General features: G+C 30.8%; 1 protein-coding gene across 1 annotated transcript in view; it reads left to right on the forward strand.

Moving 5' to 3' along the window:
* The first annotated feature begins 4078 nt into the window (after positions 1-4078).
* The window catches only part of dhx38 (DEAH (Asp-Glu-Ala-His) box polypeptide 38), a 35382-nt gene continuing 20581 nt past the window's right edge, over positions 4079-18879 (forward strand). The window contains exons 1-13 of the mRNA XM_059358045.1: positions 4079-4361; positions 6571-6890; positions 7914-8110; positions 9218-9364; positions 9470-9632; positions 9828-9946; positions 10798-10874; positions 11002-11157; positions 11788-11949; positions 12979-13086; positions 15246-15370; positions 16286-16423; positions 17305-17491. Of these exons, the coding sequence (XP_059214028.1) occupies positions 6574-6890; positions 7914-8110; positions 9218-9364; positions 9470-9632; positions 9828-9946; positions 10798-10874; positions 11002-11157; positions 11788-11949; positions 12979-13086; positions 15246-15370; positions 16286-16423; positions 17305-17491 (1896 nt within the window). The 5' untranslated portion in view covers positions 4079-4361; positions 6571-6573. The remainder of the gene's footprint in view (positions 4362-6570; positions 6891-7913; positions 8111-9217; positions 9365-9469; positions 9633-9827; positions 9947-10797; positions 10875-11001; positions 11158-11787; positions 11950-12978; positions 13087-15245; positions 15371-16285; positions 16424-17304; positions 17492-18879) is intronic.

The raw sequence follows: 18879 nt of genomic DNA on the forward strand, positions 1-18879 counted from the left end.
TTTATTATTGTTATTACTATTATTGTTTATTTTATTTATTATTACTATTATTATTTATTTTATTTATCCATCTAGCATCTATGTATTATTATTATTATTGTTATTACTAATTATTATTAGTATTACTATTATTGTTTATTTTATTTCTTTATTATTATGACTTATTATTTTTACATTTATTATCTATTTTATTTATCTATCCATCTATCATCTATGTATTATTATTACTATTATTGTTTATTTTATTTATTATTGTTATTATTATTATTACTATTATTGTTTATTTATTATTATCATTATTATTATTACTATTATTATTATTTATTTTATTTATCCATCTATCATCTATGTATTATTATATTGCTATTACTAATTATTATTAGTATTGCTATGATTGTTTATTTTATTTATTTATTATTATAATTGTTATTACATTTATTATTTATTTTATTTATCTATCTATCATCTATGTATTATTATTATTAATAATAATAATAATAATAATAATAATAATAATAATTATTATTATTATTATTATTACTATTATTGTTTATTCTTTCTATCTATCTATCTAGTTTTTGCTGATATTTACATTTAAATTTACAGTAGAAAACACACTCACTGTATTTTTTTACGGTGAAATTCTGGCAACCACAGCTGCCGGTATTTTACCGTAAATTTAACAGATTTTTTTTTAACAGTGTGGATTGATGCATTTTAATCTGAATTAGTTTATGAAAATACTGCAAGTGAATTTGAAGTTTTCTTTTTCACATAGTAAAACATGAAGCCTGTTGTTGTGCCTCTCTCTGAGCTGATAAGAGGCCCTGAAACACGTGTTTGCTGCTGATAAACTGATTAGCACATTGCAAATGTTTCAACATGGACTTTACATGTGAAGTCTGGATTTCATCGTCTCTTGACACATTCAGGTGTTTGTTGAAGCCTTTTTTAAAGACTTAACCCTAACTGTCTCAAGAGGCATTTAAAAAGACCAAAGCAGTTCAACCTTTGGTTCAACAAAAACTCATCAGATAAAAAGTCGACTTATGCAACAGCCACAAAACTTCTTGTTAGTTGTATAAAGTTCAAACCCCAACAGACCAACAGAGATCCTGCAGAGCCAAACCATGCAAAAAGTCTGAATGGTGTTCTGAAATTTAACTTTAACTTCCCACATATAATATAACTCTGTGCAAGATTCAGGGACTGTTTGGCCTTTTACTGATCTCACAAACAAACAAACAAAAACACGTCAAGATTAACTGTATTTAAAGAAAGAAGAAAGAAGTATTTAGATCCTTTACTGCAGTAAAAGTACTAATACCACACTGTGAAATTATTCCACTACACTGTAAAAAATGTCTGTAGATTTTAGGGTGAAAACTGCTAAACCATGACAGTAAAAGACGTAAAATGATAAATGAGTTAATTCAGTTTCAGTTACAATGAAACACTGTAAATGTTTATATCAGACAGAACTGTGTTGATTTTTTTACAAGTTTTTTATTTTTTAAAATATGTTACTCCACTGTAAAATACTCTGGCACCGTGTTTGTAACAAAAATATACTGTAATATATATATATAGTTGTCATTTTTACATTTATTTTTGTAAAAATACTTTTTCTCACTTAAATGTACTAAACACCATATCTCTAACAGAAATATACTGTACTATTTAATGGTAAAATCTTTAATTTATGCAGCATTTATAAAGTATTTTCTTGTCAATTATATGGCAGAACAGCGTTTCTTTTGATGGATTTTTAAAAAATCTTTTACGGTAAAAAATTTAATAAAATGTCAATCTTAAACGTGAAATCAACAGTGCTATTATAATTTTACTGTAATATTACAAAAAGTTCTAACGTATTTACTACGGTAAAGTTCTGGCAACCACAGCTGCTGGTTTTTTATCATAAAAAAAAAGTAAAAGTACAACAAGTATCAGCATCAAAATGTACTTAAAATATCGAAAGTAAAAGTACTCATATATTTGGTCATTTTGTGTCTTTTTTTAATCACTTTTACATCTATTTTTGTCATTTTGGGTCCTTTTTAGTCATTTTTCATCAATATTTGGTCATTTTGTGTCTTTTTTAGTCATTTTTTCATCTATTTTTGGTAATTTTGTGTCTTTTTTAGTCATTTTTTCCTCTATATTTGGTCATTTTGTGTCTTTTGGTCATTTTGTTCCTTTTTTTTGGTCATTTTTACAACTGTTTTGGTCATTTTGTGGCGTTTTAGGTTGTGGCCAAACCTTTAAAGGTGATTCATGTGTGTCCTTATTGTATATTTTTGATTGAACAGTATTTTTTCAGTGAGCAGACTGAATATTAGCTGCATTAACTTTGCTGAGAACAAACCACCAAGTTGATTCTGGAAGCCTTTATAAGCTTTCTCACCAGGTTTTTACTGAGCTGCTGGATTTGAATAATCTACAGAACATGTTACATTTTAATCAGCTGATCCTCTGAGGTGAAAACAACACAAAGCCATGTTAAAGGTGCTTATAACTGAGAAATTCAACTGCTTTATTTTGGCAAAATTAATCTATTCCTTATTTCTGATTTTATTTTTTGTCTTTTGTGTTTTATTTCTAGGCCTAAATTATACCTGGTGCACCAGGTATGTAAGAGCTGATATCTAGACATTTTCCATGGTTTTCTTGATAATAACCAGAATCATGATCAATAAAACCATGTTAAATGTCTAGATATCAGCTCTTAAATTAAACTCTCATCAGCTATTTTTGTTGTTATCATTATATTTGTCCAAACAAATGAACCTTTAGCTGTAACAGACATTAAAATGAACAAGAAATTGAAGAAAACAAGGCTGGTCAAATAATGTTTTCCATGACTGTATTTTTTGTCATTTTGTGTCTTTTTTAAAATATTTTTTTCATCTATTTTTTGTCATTTTGCGTGTTTTTAAGTTATTTTTACATCTATTTTTGGTCATTTGCATCTTTTTTTGATATTTTTTTCACATCTATAGTTTGTCATTTGCTTATTTAAGTCTTTTTTTTTCATCTGTTATTGGTCATTTTGTGTCTTTTGGTCATTTTTATATCTAATTTGGCCAATTTGTGTCTATTTCGATAATTTTGTGTCCTTTTTTGGTCATTTTTACATCTATTTTTGGTCATTTTGTGTCTTTTTTAGTCTTTTTTTCATCCGTTATTGGTCATTTTATGTCTTTTGGTCATTTTTATATCTATTTTTGGTCATTTTGTGTCTTTTTTAGTCTTTTTTTCATCCGTTATTGGTCATTTTGTGTCTTTTGGTCATTTTTATATCTATTTTTGGTCATTTAGTGTCTTTTTTAGTAATTTTTTCATCTATATTTGGTCATTTTGTGTCTTTATAGTACTTTTTTTCATCTATATTTGGTCATTTTGTGTCTTTTTTAGTCATTTTTTTAAATCTATATTTGGTCATTTTGCGTCTTTTTTAGTCTTTTTTTCATCCGTTATTGGTCATTTTATGTCTTTTGGTCATTTTTACATCTATTTTTGGTCATTTTGTGTCTTTTTTAGTCTTTTTTTCATCCGTTATTGGTCATTTTATGTCTTTTGGTCATTTTTATATCTATTTCTGGTCATTTTGTGTCTTTTTTAGTCTTTTTTTCATCCGTTATTGGTCATTTTGTGTCTTTTGGTCATTTTTATATCTATTTTTGGTCATTTAGTGTCTTTTTTAGTAATTTTTTCATCTATATTTGGTCATTTTGTGTCTTTATAGTACTTTTTTTCATCTATATTTGGTCATTTTGTGTCTTTTTTAGTCATTTTTTTAAATCTATATTTGGTCATTTTGCGTCTTTTTTATTCATTTTACATCTACAGTCATAGAAACATTCTTAATAATAACCAAAATCTTCAATAAAACCATGTTAAATGTCTAGATATCAGCTCTTAAATTAAACTCTTATCACCTATTTGTGTACCTTTAGTTGAACCAGACATTAAAATGACCAATAAACTGAAGTAAACTAAAGGTCTAATAAAGTTTTCCCTGTCTGATCTCTGTCTCTCTGTTAACAGCAGCTGTTTAAATAAAGTTGGTTTCACCGCTATGAATTGTGGGATAGTAATGGCGGCTCTGGTCCGGTAAACAGACGCGTTGTGTTTACTAAAGCCTCCGTTTATTTATTATCCACTAACAGCCACTAGCTCCGTGTTTTAGAGGCTCTTCTCCTCCAGCAGTAGGCCGCACATTCCTCCCCGGCCTGGTGGTAGTCCTCCCCCCGGCCTGGTGGCTCCTCAGGCGGGCAGCTCCCGGTACTCCTCCCCGGCCTGGTGGCTCCACAGGCGGGTAGCTCTCAGGCTAGCCGCCGCTAGCTTCTCCATCCGAGGTACGACGCACATACGACACATACGACTCTTCTAATTCAAGTTATTAAACACGGAGAACATGTGATTATAACTGAACTTTTAATGTCTGGTACAACTAAAGGTTCATTTGTTTGGACAAATATAATGATAAGAACAAAAACAGCTGATAAGAGTTTAATTTAAGAGCTGATATCTAGACATTTAACATGGTTTTATTGAAGATTTTGGTTATTATTAAGAATGTTTCTATGACTGTAGGTGTAAAAAAAGACACAAAATGACCAAAAGACACAAAATGACCAAATATGGATGAAAATATTACTGAAAAAGACACAAAATGACCAAATATAGATTAAAATATTACTGAAAAAGACACAAAATGACCAAATATAGATGAAAATACTACTGAAAAAGAAACAAAATGACCAAAAATAGATGATAAAATTAAAAAATAGACACAAACAACAAAAAATAGATGTAACATTATCAAAAAGACACAAAATGACCAAAAAAAAAGATGAAAAAATTATCAATTTTTTTTTGATTTTGGTTATTATTAAGAATGTTTCTATGACTGTAGATGTAAAAATGACTAAAAAAGACACAAAATGACCAAATATAGATTTAAAAAAATGACTATAAAGATGCAAAATGACCAAATATAGATAAAAAAAATGACTATAAAGATGCAAAATGACCAAATATAGATTTAAAAAAAAAAATGACTATAAAGATGCAAAATGACCAAATATAGATAAAAAAAAAATGACTATAAAGATGCAAAATGACCAAATATAGATAAAAAAAAAATGACTATAAAGATGCAAAATGACCAAATATAGATTGTGTAAATAAGTTACATTTAACTGCCGCAGTTCTGATTTAAAACACGTTGTTTTGGATGAAACGCATCAATGTTAGCGAACCAAGTTTTATATAATATATTTTAAATATTAAAATAAACAGATGCAAGATTTCATGTTAAAGACATTAAGGGCAGTGCATATGTTTAAAACATGTTTAGTCTGAAACGCATCAATGTTAGTAAACCAAGTTGCTATTTTTTTATTTATAACATTAATACGAAACTGTAAAATAAGATATTTGATCTGGCTGGTACGAGTCTCCCTCTGTTTCTGACTATCGAGTAATATGACTAATACTATATTATCAAGAATGTTTCCATGACTGTAGATGTAAAAATAGTTGTAAATATGACCAAAAAAGACACAAAATGACCAAAAATAGATGTAAAAATTACTAAAAAAGACACAAAATGACCAAAAATAGATGTAAAAATGACTATTGACTAATACGAGTAATACTATATTATCAAGAATGTTTCCATGACTGTAGATGTAAAAATGACTAAAAAAAGACACAAAATGACCTAAAATAGAGGTAAAAATGATTAAAAAAGACACAAAATGGCCAAAAAATAGATGTAAAAATAACTAAAAAAGACACAAAATGACCAAAAATAGATGTAAAATTACCAAAGAAAATACACAAAATTATCGAAATAGAAAGAAATTGGCCAAAAATAGTTGTAAAAATGACCAAAAAAGACACAAAATTGCCAAAAATAGATGTAAAAATGACTATCAACTAATACGAGTAATACTATATTATCAAGAATGTTTCCATGACTGTAGATGTAAAAATTACAAAAAAAAGACACAAATGGCCAAAAATTGTTGTATAATTACCAAAGAAAATACACTAAATTATCAAAATAGAAAGAAATTGGCCAAAAAATTGATGTAAAAATGACTAAAAAAGACACAAAATTACAAAAAATACAGTCATGGAAAACACAGACAATGTAATAAGGTTCCCCTTTTCAACATTACAAGCTGTCAGGAATATTTAGATTCATCTTATTCAGTCTTTCTGGAGTAAAATAAGTTCTCATAATCCAGTTACACTGAGTCAGTTTGAGATGGCAAGGCAAGGCCAGTTTATTTGTATAGCACAATTCAACACAAGGTGATTCAAAGTACTTTACATACACATTAAAAACAGCAAGACACAATTGAAAACAGTAAAAACAGTCAATTAAAACAGGGAAATATAAATAAAAATATAAATAAGATAAAATAAGATACAGCAGGATAAGAAAAGACATAAAATAATAAAAAAGCACAAGTCAAACATTGCATAATGATGGGTGTTTATTGTTAGCTTAGCACGTTTTCACCTTCTGCACCTTTGATTATCCCCCCTCAGATAATGGACGAGGACGTGTCCATGCACAGACTGGAGGGGACGGACCCGTCCTCTCAGGTGGGAGGTCTGCTGGTGAAGAAGAAGAGCGCCGCTGCAGAGCCTCACGTCTTCAGAGCTCCGACTCCTCGCACCTCCCTGCTGGGTCTGGACCTGCTGGCCGCCCAGAAGAGGAAGGAGAGGGAGAACAAGGAGCAGGCGGAGGCCGAGGAGGGCAGCAGGAAGAAGTCCAAGGTCTCCTCCTACAAGGACTGGGAGGAGAACAGGAGCGACTCCTCTGATGAAGAGGAGGAAGACAAGGAGAGCGGAGCCAAGAAGGAGAGGTTGGTCAAGTCAAATTTATTTATATATCACATTTCATACGGCAGGCGTAAACTCAATGTGCTTTAAGTACAGAAATATACAATATTCATACACTAAACATTATATAGAAAACAGATAAAATAAACCATAAAATAATGTGACAAACATAAAAACATTTAAGACTTTGTGTCTTTTTTGTTGTTGTCATTTTTACATCTACAGTCATGGAAACATTCTTGATAATAGCAAAAATCATTATGAATAAAACCATGTTAAATGTCTAGATATCAGCTCTTAAAATGAACAAGAAACTGAAGAAAACAATGTGGTGTAATAAAATTTCCCATGACTATATATTTTTTTGTCAATTTGTGTCTTTTTAAAATCATATTTACATCTTTTTTTAGTCATTTTGCATCTTTTTTTAGTCATTTTGCATTTTTTTATAATCTTTTTTTTAGTCATTTTTTCATCTACATTTGGTCATTTTGTGTCTTTTTTGGTCACTTTTACATCTACAGTCATGGAAACGTTCTTTATAATAACCAGAATCATCATCAATAAAACCATGCCAAATGTCTAGATATTAGCTTTTAAGTTAAACTCTTATCAGATATTTTTGTTGTTATCATTATATTTGTCCAAACAAATGAACCTTTAGTTGAACCAGACATTAAAATGAACAAGAAACTGAAGAAAACAAGGATCTAATAATATTTTCCATTTCATTCAGTCATTTTATGTCTTTTTTTTTAGTCATTTCTCGTCTATATTTGGTCATTTTGCGTCTTTATAGTAGTTTTGTGTCTTTTTTGGTCATTTTTACAACTGTTTTTGGTCATTTTTACAACTGTTTTTGGTCATTTTGTGTCTTTTTTTTGATCATTTGATCAAAAAGAATGAACTTAGAACATTAACACATTATTTTCATGTTTATGTATTCTTGTATTTTCTCCTTTCCCCTTTTACTCATTTTTCTAATTATAGGAGTGCACAAATATGTCTGGTATGTCTTTAATATTTTATTTTTTTCCTCTTACCAGCAGGAAGTACCGTGTGACTGGCTCCGAGACGCCGTCCAACCCCGGAGGAGTCAGCGAGGAGTTCAAACGCCGACACCAGCAGAGAGAGAAAGACCGGCGAGAACACGGAGTCTACGCCTCGTCTAAAGAAGATAAAAACAGAGAACGAGACCGAGAACGCAGCAGAGACAAGGGGAGGGACAGACGGGGGGAACGAGGTGAGGGGTCTGTTAGACTTCTGCAGCATCATTTATAATATGTAATTAATAATATTATTATATATATTAAGTTATTCCAAACATTTTCTGGCTTTAGTCTATCAAACGGGAGGATTTCTTACATTACATATTAATCAGTGGATCAAATACTTCATATTGATAATGAAACCAAACGTTAGATCAACCTTTACTTATGCTCCCTTTACTTAATTCAATTCAACTCAACTTTATTTGTAAAACACTTTAAAACAACCACAGCCACAACAAAGTGCTGTACATAAACAAACAGAACAAGAGACAGTAAAATAAATAAAACAGGAATAAACACTAAAATAAATTGTTTCATGGCTTTAAAAAAAAAAAGAAGAATTAAAAATAAATAAATAAAAGCAAACCATAAAACACTAAAACAAGAGTCTCATGCATGGTTAAAAGCCGAGGAATAAAAATAGGTTTTAAGATGACTTTTAAAACATACACCAGAAGACTTTAAAAAGATTTGGAAAAGACTCCTGGAAAACTATCGTGTCACATCTTAAGACGAAGGATTTTCTGTATTTTAGACTTCATATTATAAAGTAATCTTATATTTTAGTCTTAATATAATTTTATCTCACTTTTTTACTTCATCACTATCTAGATAATAATTTCCCTTTCAAATAAACTCATAATTTCTATTATTTCTATGTTTAAATTAGTATATATATCCAAAGCAGACTGTGGTAAGTTTAATTACTGCTTGGTTTTGAGTTGGATTTTGTGGTTTTTGTATCATTATTTCTCTGAATTAAAGCAAAATTGAAATCTAAAACTTTGTCACAAGATAAAACATTTTTTACGCAATTTTGACCAAAACTGTAGTTACTGCAGTTAGACTTTGTAGAGCAGTACAGGCTAAACAGAAAAACATGAAGCTACTTCAGTTTCTGTTGGGACGAAACGAAACGACAAAACCAATTTGGAAGAGTTTCTGTGATGAAAACTCTTGGCTAACGAGGCGTCTTTTCATATATTTTATGAGTAACATGAGCCTTTTCTCTTAGAAGCCTTGAAGGCCTTGCAGATCATTTAAAGTTGTTGAAGGTAACTTTGTGTGTTTTCTGTCAGATGAGCGAGAGAGCAGCCGTGGCAGCAGCAGCAGCCGGTCGGAGCGTTCGGAGCGTTCGGATCGCGGAGAGAGGAGCGATCGCTCTGAACGGATCAGCAGAGGAAGCAAGAGAGACGAACCTCTGACGCCTCAGCACCGACCCAGAGGTACAGGCTCTCACTCAGATGGTTTATTTTAAATTTATCATTCATAATTGTCCTTGGTCCAAGGATAATATATATTATATCTAACTGTTTTTTTTCTTTCCACAGACTCTTTCACCCCGTCCCGCTCCAACTGGGAGGAGGATGACAGCGGTTATTCCAGCTCCCGACATTCCCAGTGGGAGTCTCCGTCTCCGGCTCCGTCTAACAGGGAGATGGATCGATCAGAGAGAAGCCATCGCTCCGGACGGGAGAGCGAGAGGAGAGACAGGTGAACATGTTATTGTCATTAATATATATGTCACTTAGAGGTGTAAGAGGCTTTTCTAAATCCTCAGTTAGCTCCGATGCTGAGCTGCTGAGGAACTGATTCTCTGTCTGCTGACTAATAAAACCTGTTTCTGTGTGCTGTGTTAATAATAATAATAATAATAATAATAATAATATAATAATGCTGTGTGTTCAGGTCAGTGAGAGGTCGGTACTCTGACGACACGCCGCTGCCGACTCCATCATACAAATACAACGAGTGGGCCAACGACAGGAAGCACCTGGGCTCTACGCCACGTTTATCACAAGGAAAAGGTACAAGCTGAACTTACTGTGTTCACATGGAGGATTTAAAGCAGGGGTCTCAAACTCACGGGCCAATTGTGGCCCTCATGAAGATATTTTGTGGCCCCCACCTTGATATGAAAGTTTAATGTGAGTTTTATATGAATGGCACTTTACCGTGTTGTGTGTGGAAGGTCCCTTTAATTACTTTTTTTGGTGATTTTGTGTGTTTTATTGGTAATTTTGTGTTTTTTTTGGTAATTTTGTGTGCTTTTTTCTCATTTTGTGTCTTTTTTTAATAATTTTGTGTCTTTTTTTTGGTCATTTTGTCTTTTTTTAGTAATTTTGTGTCTTTTAAAAAAAACCCTGGTCTAAAGTGACCCGACTAAGTTTTTATATTCTATATCTTTGCAAAAAATTAATCATTCAGTTTTGCAAGTTACATACAAAATGACCAAAAAAAGACACAAAATTACTAAAAAAAAAGACACAAAATGACAGAAAAAAAACTAAATTACTTAAAGACACAAAATTATTATAAAAAAGACAGAAAATCACAAAAAAAGACACAGTTACCAAAAAATGCACAGAATTACCAAAAAAGACACAAAATTATTTAAAAAAAGATACAAAATTATTTAAAAAGACACTAAATTATTTAAAAAAAACACAAAATTACAAAAAAAGTAACTAAAGGGACCTTCCACACACAACACGGTAAAGTTCCATTCATATAAAACTCACATTAAACTTTCATATCAAGGTGGGGGCCACAAAATATCATCACGAGGGCCACAATTGGCCCGCAGGCCACCAGTTTGAGACCCCTGTGTTAAATATTGCATGCCGGATAACATTTCTTCTTCTTTTCTTTAATTCAGGTAGGAAAGATGAGAATGTGGGAGGAATTCTGTTTGATAATGAGGACGAGAAGGACCAGTGGGAGGAGGACCAGAAGGTGAGCAGCACCGTTATCTCTCATACAAGATGTTATAATAATAATAATAATAAATATTATTATTATTATTATTATTATTATTATTATTATTATTATTTAACCTCTCTGATTGTCTCTGTGTTGGCAGCAAGCGGACAGAGATTGGTACATGATGGACGAAGGCTACGACGAGTTCCACAACCCGTTCACCACCACGTCTGAAGAATACGTGAAGAAGAGAGAACAGATCCTCCAGAAACAGACTCAGAAGAGGATCTCCGCCCAGAAGAGACAGATCAACGAGGTACAGATATAGAGAAAAAATAAATTAAAAAATAAAGTAAGATAAAATAAAATAAAATAAGATAAAAAGATATATATAATAATAATAAATAAATAATAAAAAAAGTAAAAGTCAATAATAACAATGGTAAATAAATAAAATAAAAAGCTAGATAAAAAGATAAAACAATAAATAAATAATTAAAAAATATCATATATGTATATATATATATACACATATATATACATATATATGTATATATATACATATATATGTATATATATACATATATATGTGTATATATACATATATATGTATATATATGTGTATATATAATAAATAAATAAATAAAATAAAAAGCTAGACAAAAAGATAAAACAATAAATAAATAATTTGAAAATATTATATATATATGTAAAGATAGATATGTATGTATATATGTGTATATATATTATATATATATAATGTATATATATATATTATATATGTATGTATATATATAATAATAATAAAAATAAATAAATAAAATAAAATAAAAAGCTAGATAAAAAAGATAAAACAATAAATAAATAATGTCCTGCAGTATATATACTATAGTCTTGTCTTGTCTCTGTGTAACCTCTATGTGTGTGTGTGTGTGTGTGTCTCCAGGACAACGAGCGGTGGGAGACCAACCGGATGCTGACCAGCGGCGTGGTCCAGAGGCTGGAGGTTGATGAAGACTTTGAGGAAGATAACGCTGCCAAGGTTCACCTGCTGGTTCACAACCTGGTTCCTCCGTTCCTGGACGGGAGGATCGTCTTCACCAAGCAGGTAAAACAACCTCACGCTGCATCATCAGAGAGCTCTACGGGGACATCTCAGGACATTAGAGTATCAGGAAAAAGTTCAATATTATCTGTCAATCATTTCAGAAAGTGAAACTCATACATTATATAGATTCATTACACATAGAGTGAAACATTTCAATATTTGTTTTTCTTGTAATTTTGATGATTCTGGCTTAGAGAGAATCAAAACACTAAACTCAGTGTCTCAGAGAATTAGAATATTGTGAAAATATTAAATTTTGGAGTCCAGTTGGTATTTTTCTGTCTCTTTTTCGTAAATTTGTGTCTCTTTTTGGTCATTTTGTGTCTTTTTTTTGTGTCATTTTTGTGTCTTTTTTGGTCATTTTTTGCCTTTTTGGTCGTTTTATGTATTTTCTTTGTTATGTTGTGTCTCTTTGAGTAATTTTATGTCTTCCTTTGGTCATTTTTACATCTATTTTTGGTCATTTGGTGTCATTTTGGTCATTTTGGTGTCTTTTTTTGGTCATTTTTGCGTTTACTTTTGGACATTTTTGTGCCTTTTTGGTCATTTTATGTATTTTCTTTGTTATGTTGAGTCTCTGAGTAATTTTATGTCTTCTTTTGGGTCATTTTTACATGTATTTTCGGTCATTTTGTGTCTTTTTTTGTCATTTCTACATGTATTTTCGGTCATTTTGTGTCTTTTTTACACAGGTACAAAATTAGAATATCATTCTCATTTTATACTGAGAAGCTGAGTTTCGTGTTTTCATTCTCTCAAAGCCAGAATCATCAAAATTACAAGAAAAACAGGGTTGAAATATTTCACTATATGTGTAATGAATCTATATAATGTATGAGTTTCACTTTCTGAAATGATTTACAGAAAAATATTGAACTTTTTCACAATATTCTAATTTTTTGAGATGTTCCTGTAGTCACTAGGGGCTTTAACCAAACATTCAGTCATGAATCGGTGTCTTAGATGTCAGAACGATACTGGAGTAGTGTGTTTCTGATCTGAATGTGTGTTTGTTGTGTCCTGGTGCAGCCGGAGCCGGTGATCCCTGTTAAAGACGCCACGTCCGACATGGCCATCATCGCTCGTAAAGGCAGCCAGCTGGTCAGAAAACACCGAGAACAGAAAGAACGCAAGAAGGTTGGTGGGATTAATAAATAACTTTGGTTTAAATGTCCAATTAATGTATTATTATCTCCGCCTGTTTGAAGCCTGGAGGGGATCAGGCTTTCAGTCATGTGTGTATCTGGCTGTAGAAATAATAATTACCAAAAAATAAATTTTATTTATTTATTTTTATATATATATATATATATATATATATATATATATATTATACATATATACATTTTTTGGGGGGGTAATTATTATTTTTGTTTGTGTGTCTGTTTGTTAATTCCCTGTTAAAAATCACTAAAAAATGTTTCTTATTTTTACTTTTATTTATTTATTTAATTTATTTATATATATATATATATATATATATATATATATATATATATATATATATATATATATATATGTATTTACTTTTATTTATTTATTTTATTTATTTTTATATATAAAAAATAAGAAAATAAAAGTAAAATAGAAAACTGGAATATCTTGCATATGTACATATATATGTACATACATATATAAATACATATATACATATATAAACAAAAATAAATAAAATAAACATAAAATAAAAAAGTTTATACAACAAAATGTTGGCTGCATTCTACAAACATTGATGAAAACCAGCCCAGCCTCCAGAAATCTGCACTCTATTGAGTCCACTTTTCTAATTTTTATTCTCATCTGTGCAGAGAAATGTAAACAAAGCCGATATTATTTTGATGCTCTGCTGTTGATAATGTCAGTCGGTTTGTTGCGTTCACCTGTCTGTTTGATAATGTCAATGCTGTCTGACTTCATCACGTCACTAAATAATTTATTCATCATCTCCTTCACTGGTCGCTAGATGACATTTTAACATCAGAGAGGAGAAACCGCTAAACAAACACAACGCAAGATGATCCTTCATCTCTTCTGTGCTGCACTAAATTATAATGTATTTATTATTATTTTATTTTATATATTTTTTATTTTTTTATTTAATTTCATTTATTTATTTATTTTATTATTCATTTATTTATTATTTTATTTTATTTATTTTTTATTTATTTTTATTATTTTTTATTTTTATTGTGCAATAATACAATACGGTGACATAGACAGACAGTGAATATTAAACAACGACAATTGTGTGTGTGTGTGTGTGTGTGTGTGTATGTGTATGTGTGATAGTGTGAGTGTGTGATTGAGTGTGTGAGTTATTAATTAAGTATTAATATATGATAATAAATATTATGTATTATTATTAGGCAGAGAAAGCGGTTGCTAAAATGTAAATAGAATTAAAAAAAAAAAAAATATATATATATATATATATATATATATATATATATATATATAATAATTAAAATATAAATTAAAAAATAAATAAATAAATAAAAGAAAAAAGAGCATGCATGACTAACAATAATACTAATAAGTAAGTATTAATATATGATAATAAATTAAATATATCATTTTTAGGCAGAGAAAGCGGTACTACTAAAATGTAAATAGATTAAAAAAAAAATAGAATTAAAAATATATATATATGATAATAATTAAAAAATAAATAAGTACAGAAAAATAAAGAGCATGCATGAGACAATGAAACTCATAATGATAATTATAGGAGAGAGGAGAAAAATAAAACAAAAAAAACAACAAACAAAAAAAAGAAACCAACATGATGATATGCTTTCTTTGCGAGGATAATGGGAAGAATGATAGCAGCAAAGACAATAATAATAATAATAATAATAATAATAATAATGCTAGTATCAATACTGTCTGGATCTTTAATCCACATAATCATGTGACATGTTTTTTTTTTTTTAAATCAAAATCTGTTTATTGAAGGATTTTCAGTATAACAAAAGACATGGGGTAGTCATGAGTACAACAATTAGCACCAATGTGTCCAGATAGATATGGATTGGGTAGTATAACTTAAAGAGAAACAAAACACAGAAAACAAACAAACAGAGAACAAACAAAAAAAGCAACAACAACCAAATGTAACGATATACAGAAAAGAAGGACAATATAACAAACAAATAAAATCTTCATATGTAAAATAATCCCTCCCTAGTCACTGCCAATACACTACAATAATATGAGCACATTGCCACATCTAAAGCCTGCGCTAACAATAAGCAGATTACTTCATGTGACATGTTTTAATGTTTTATTGTGTTCAGGCGCAGCACAAACACTGGGAGTTAGCAGGAACTAAACTGGGAGACATCATGGGGGTGAAGAAGACGGAGGAGGAGGACAAACCAGGAGGAGCCGCCGTGGGAGAGGACGGGAAGGTAGACTACAGGTGAGCAGACACACACCTGATGACTTTACTGTTTAATAATCCAGCCTTCACTGGTAGAACTGTAATTACTGAGCTGCCATGTCAACTTTGGGCTATTTCTCTCTCTCTCAAGGTTTTAATAGTTTTGGATTTTTCATTAGTTTTAGTTTTAATTTCGTTGTCAATTTTTTCTTTTCAAATTCAGTTAGTTTTTAGAGTGAGTTTGCTAGTTTTCATTAATTTTTATTTTTTGGAAAATGCTTAGTTTTAGTTTAGTTTTTATTAGTTTTAGTGTTAGTTTTAGTTTTTTTTGTCACTTTTTTTGGTTAATTTGACACTTTTTTCTCATAAATTTGTCACTTTTTTTTCGTAAATTTGACACTTTTTTTCTCGTAAATTTGTCACTTTTTTCTCGTAAATTTGACACTTTTTTCTCGTAAATTTGACACTTTTTTTCTCGTAAATTTGACACTTTTTTCTCGTAAATTTGACACTTTTTTCTCGTAAATTTGTCACTTTTTTCTTGTAAATTTGTGCCTTTTTTATTAGTTGTAGTTGTTGTGTAATGGGGTATTTGTTGGGTCCAGATTCAATAAGGTCACGATAAATGTTTCCTTTATTTCCTTTGTCTGATCCATCTCAGCCCCAATAAGTTTATTAAGTCATAAAACCAGATAGATGAAATAGATTTCATATCAACCAAAAAGGTTTACGGATGAAAAAAGCTGACAAAGACGAAAACAAAGGACATTTTACTATAATTTTAGTTAGTTTTAGTTAGTTTTGGAACCACAAAATACAGTTTCAGTTAGTTATCATTTTTGTAAAAACTTGTTTTTCTTTTTATTTCAGTTAACGAAAATGTTTTTTCAATTCTAGTTTTGGTTATTTCGTTAACTATAATAACCTTACTCTCTCTCTCTTTTTGCCTTCCAGAGCAGAGCAGAAGTTTGCGGATCACATGAAAGAAAAGAGTGAAGCCACCAGTGATTTTGCCAAGAAGAAGACTCTCCTGGAGCAGAGACAGTATCTGCCCATCTTTGCTGTCAGGCAGCAACTTCTGAACATCATAAGGTATTAATAATATATTTAATAATATTTTCATTATGGATTAATCTGTCAATTATTTAAACTATTAATAGTTTAGTTGTTTGGTGAATAAAATGTCTAAAAATATCAATGAGTGTTTCCAAACCACCAGATGACGTCCTCAAATCTCTTGTTTTGTCCAAAAACCAAAGAGATATTCAGTTTATTGTCATAAAGGAACAAAGAAACCAGAAATATTCACATTGAAGAAGCTGAAATCAGAGAATTTGGACTTACTGTCTTTAAAAAAAACTGCTCAAACCAATTATTGGATAATCAAAATAGTTGACGATTCATTTAATTATCGATTATTGTTTGATTCATTGAATAATTGTTGCAGATCTAATAATTTTATATATTTTTTGGAAATTTTACATATTTTTAAAGTAAATTTACATCTTTTTTGGGTAATTTTACATCTTTTTGGGTAATTTTTAGGGCTGCAACTAACTATTATAATCAAACTGTTGATAGTTCAAAATAGTTGATGATTAATTTAATCATTGATTTTTGTTCCATTAATATAATAATTGTTGCAGCTCTAATTGATGCATACATATACCTGTGAAAACCAATAAAAAAGGATTACAAAAATGAATAAATTCACCACTAAAAGTGCTACAACAGTTGAAGGCGTGATAGGTCATACGTCTTCATGTGTTAACTGTGTGTGTGTGTGTGTGTGTGTGTGTGTGTGTGTGTGTGTGTGTGTGTGTGTGTGTGTGTGTGTGTGTGTGTGTGTGTGTGTGTGTGTGTGTGTGTGTGTGTGTGTGTGTGTGTGTGTGTGTGTGTGTGTGTGTGTGTGTGTGTGTGTGTGTGTGTGTGTGTGTGTGTGTGTGTGTGTGTGTGTGTGTGTGTGTGTGCAGGGACAACAGCATCGTGATCGTGGTCGGGGAGACGGGCAGTGGGAAGACCACCCAGCTGACTCAGTACCTGCATGAGGACGGCTACACCAGCTACGGCATGGTGGGCTGCACGCAGCCTCGAAGAGTGGCCGCCATGAGCGTCGCCAAGAGAGTCAGCGAGGAGATCGGCACCAACCTGGGGGAGGAGGTGAGACACCTGTTATTATATATAAATACTTAGTTAAATAAATACTTGGACCCACTGTTGAGAACCAGCAGGCTGTCTGCAGGTTTATCTCTGAGTTTAGAACCATTGGAGACATTTCATTTGAGTTCATTCGTGTTAATATTAAGATAAGATATACTTTATTCATCCCAGCAGAGGAATTTAGGTGTTCCAGCAGCTAATATACACACAACACAACACAACACAACACAACACAACACAACACAACACAACACAACACATGTATACATACATATTCCACAGTTACAGCAAGTGTGCAAATAAACAAGTGTGCAAAAATACAGTTCGATGTATACATACAGTATAAGAAGCTTAAGCTAAAGTTTAAATAAATATCAAATAAATATTCTTCTGTCCTTACTAAAAGGGGAGTCGTTATAATGAGAATTGAGTATTGGTTTGATCCATAGACTGTATAAAATGGTTTGATCGTGCAGAAACTGGTTTTAGAACTTCACTGTATTGGACAAAACCCTTGATAATGCTTGATTATTTGTCAGATATTGCTTCTTTTTATGTGGTTTTGCGTCACAATTTTCGTCATTTTGTCTCTTTTTTAGTCTCATTTTGTCTTTGCATGTCATTTTGTGTCCATTTGTCTCTTTTTTGTTTATGAAGACTTAAAATTCAGTGTCTCAAAAAAAATATTACAAAAGACCAATTAAAAGTCTGTTTAATATGTAAATGTTTCCTCTAAAAAAAATATGTCATCTATATGACTCAATACTTGGTTGGGACTGTTTGACTTGAACTACTGGAATTATTATTATTATTATATTCTGATTTATTGAGCTGATCCTGTATGTGCTCATGAACTCTGGAGGAGTTTCAGCGCCCCCTTGTGTCAGGAACAATCATTAAATGTCATGTGTTGTGTAACAGCGCCATCTAGTGTTCAAAGGGAGAATATCATCCTGCATGTTGCTGCTCTGAACTGATGAGCAACAATAAAGAGAAACACAGGAACTGTTTGAATATTAGGGTGAAGTTTGTTTAAAATTTACTCTTACCAAGGTTATAATAGTTTTGTTTTTTCATTAGTTTTTGTTTTAATTTCATTGTGAATTTTTGTTTTCAAATTCAGTTAGTTTTAATGAGTTTTTAGAGTGAGTTTGCTAGTTTTAATTAGTTTTTATATTTTGGAAAATGCCTAGTTTTAGTTTAGTTTTTATTAGTTTTTTTTAGTTTTTATTAGTTATAGTTGTTTTGTAATGGGGTATTTGTCGGGTGCCAAACTTTTTCACAATATTCAACCTTTTTGAGATGTACCTGTAGTCACTAGGGGCTCTAACAAAATATTCAGTCATGAATCCGTGCCTTAGATGTCTTATTTTTATTTCAGTTTTGTT

Source organism: Centropristis striata, chromosome 2 (genome assembly GCF_030273125.1).
Source record: "Centropristis striata isolate RG_2023a ecotype Rhode Island chromosome 2, C.striata_1.0, whole genome shotgun sequence".
Classification (NCBI taxonomy): Eukaryota; Metazoa; Chordata; class Actinopteri; order Perciformes; family Serranidae; genus Centropristis; species Centropristis striata.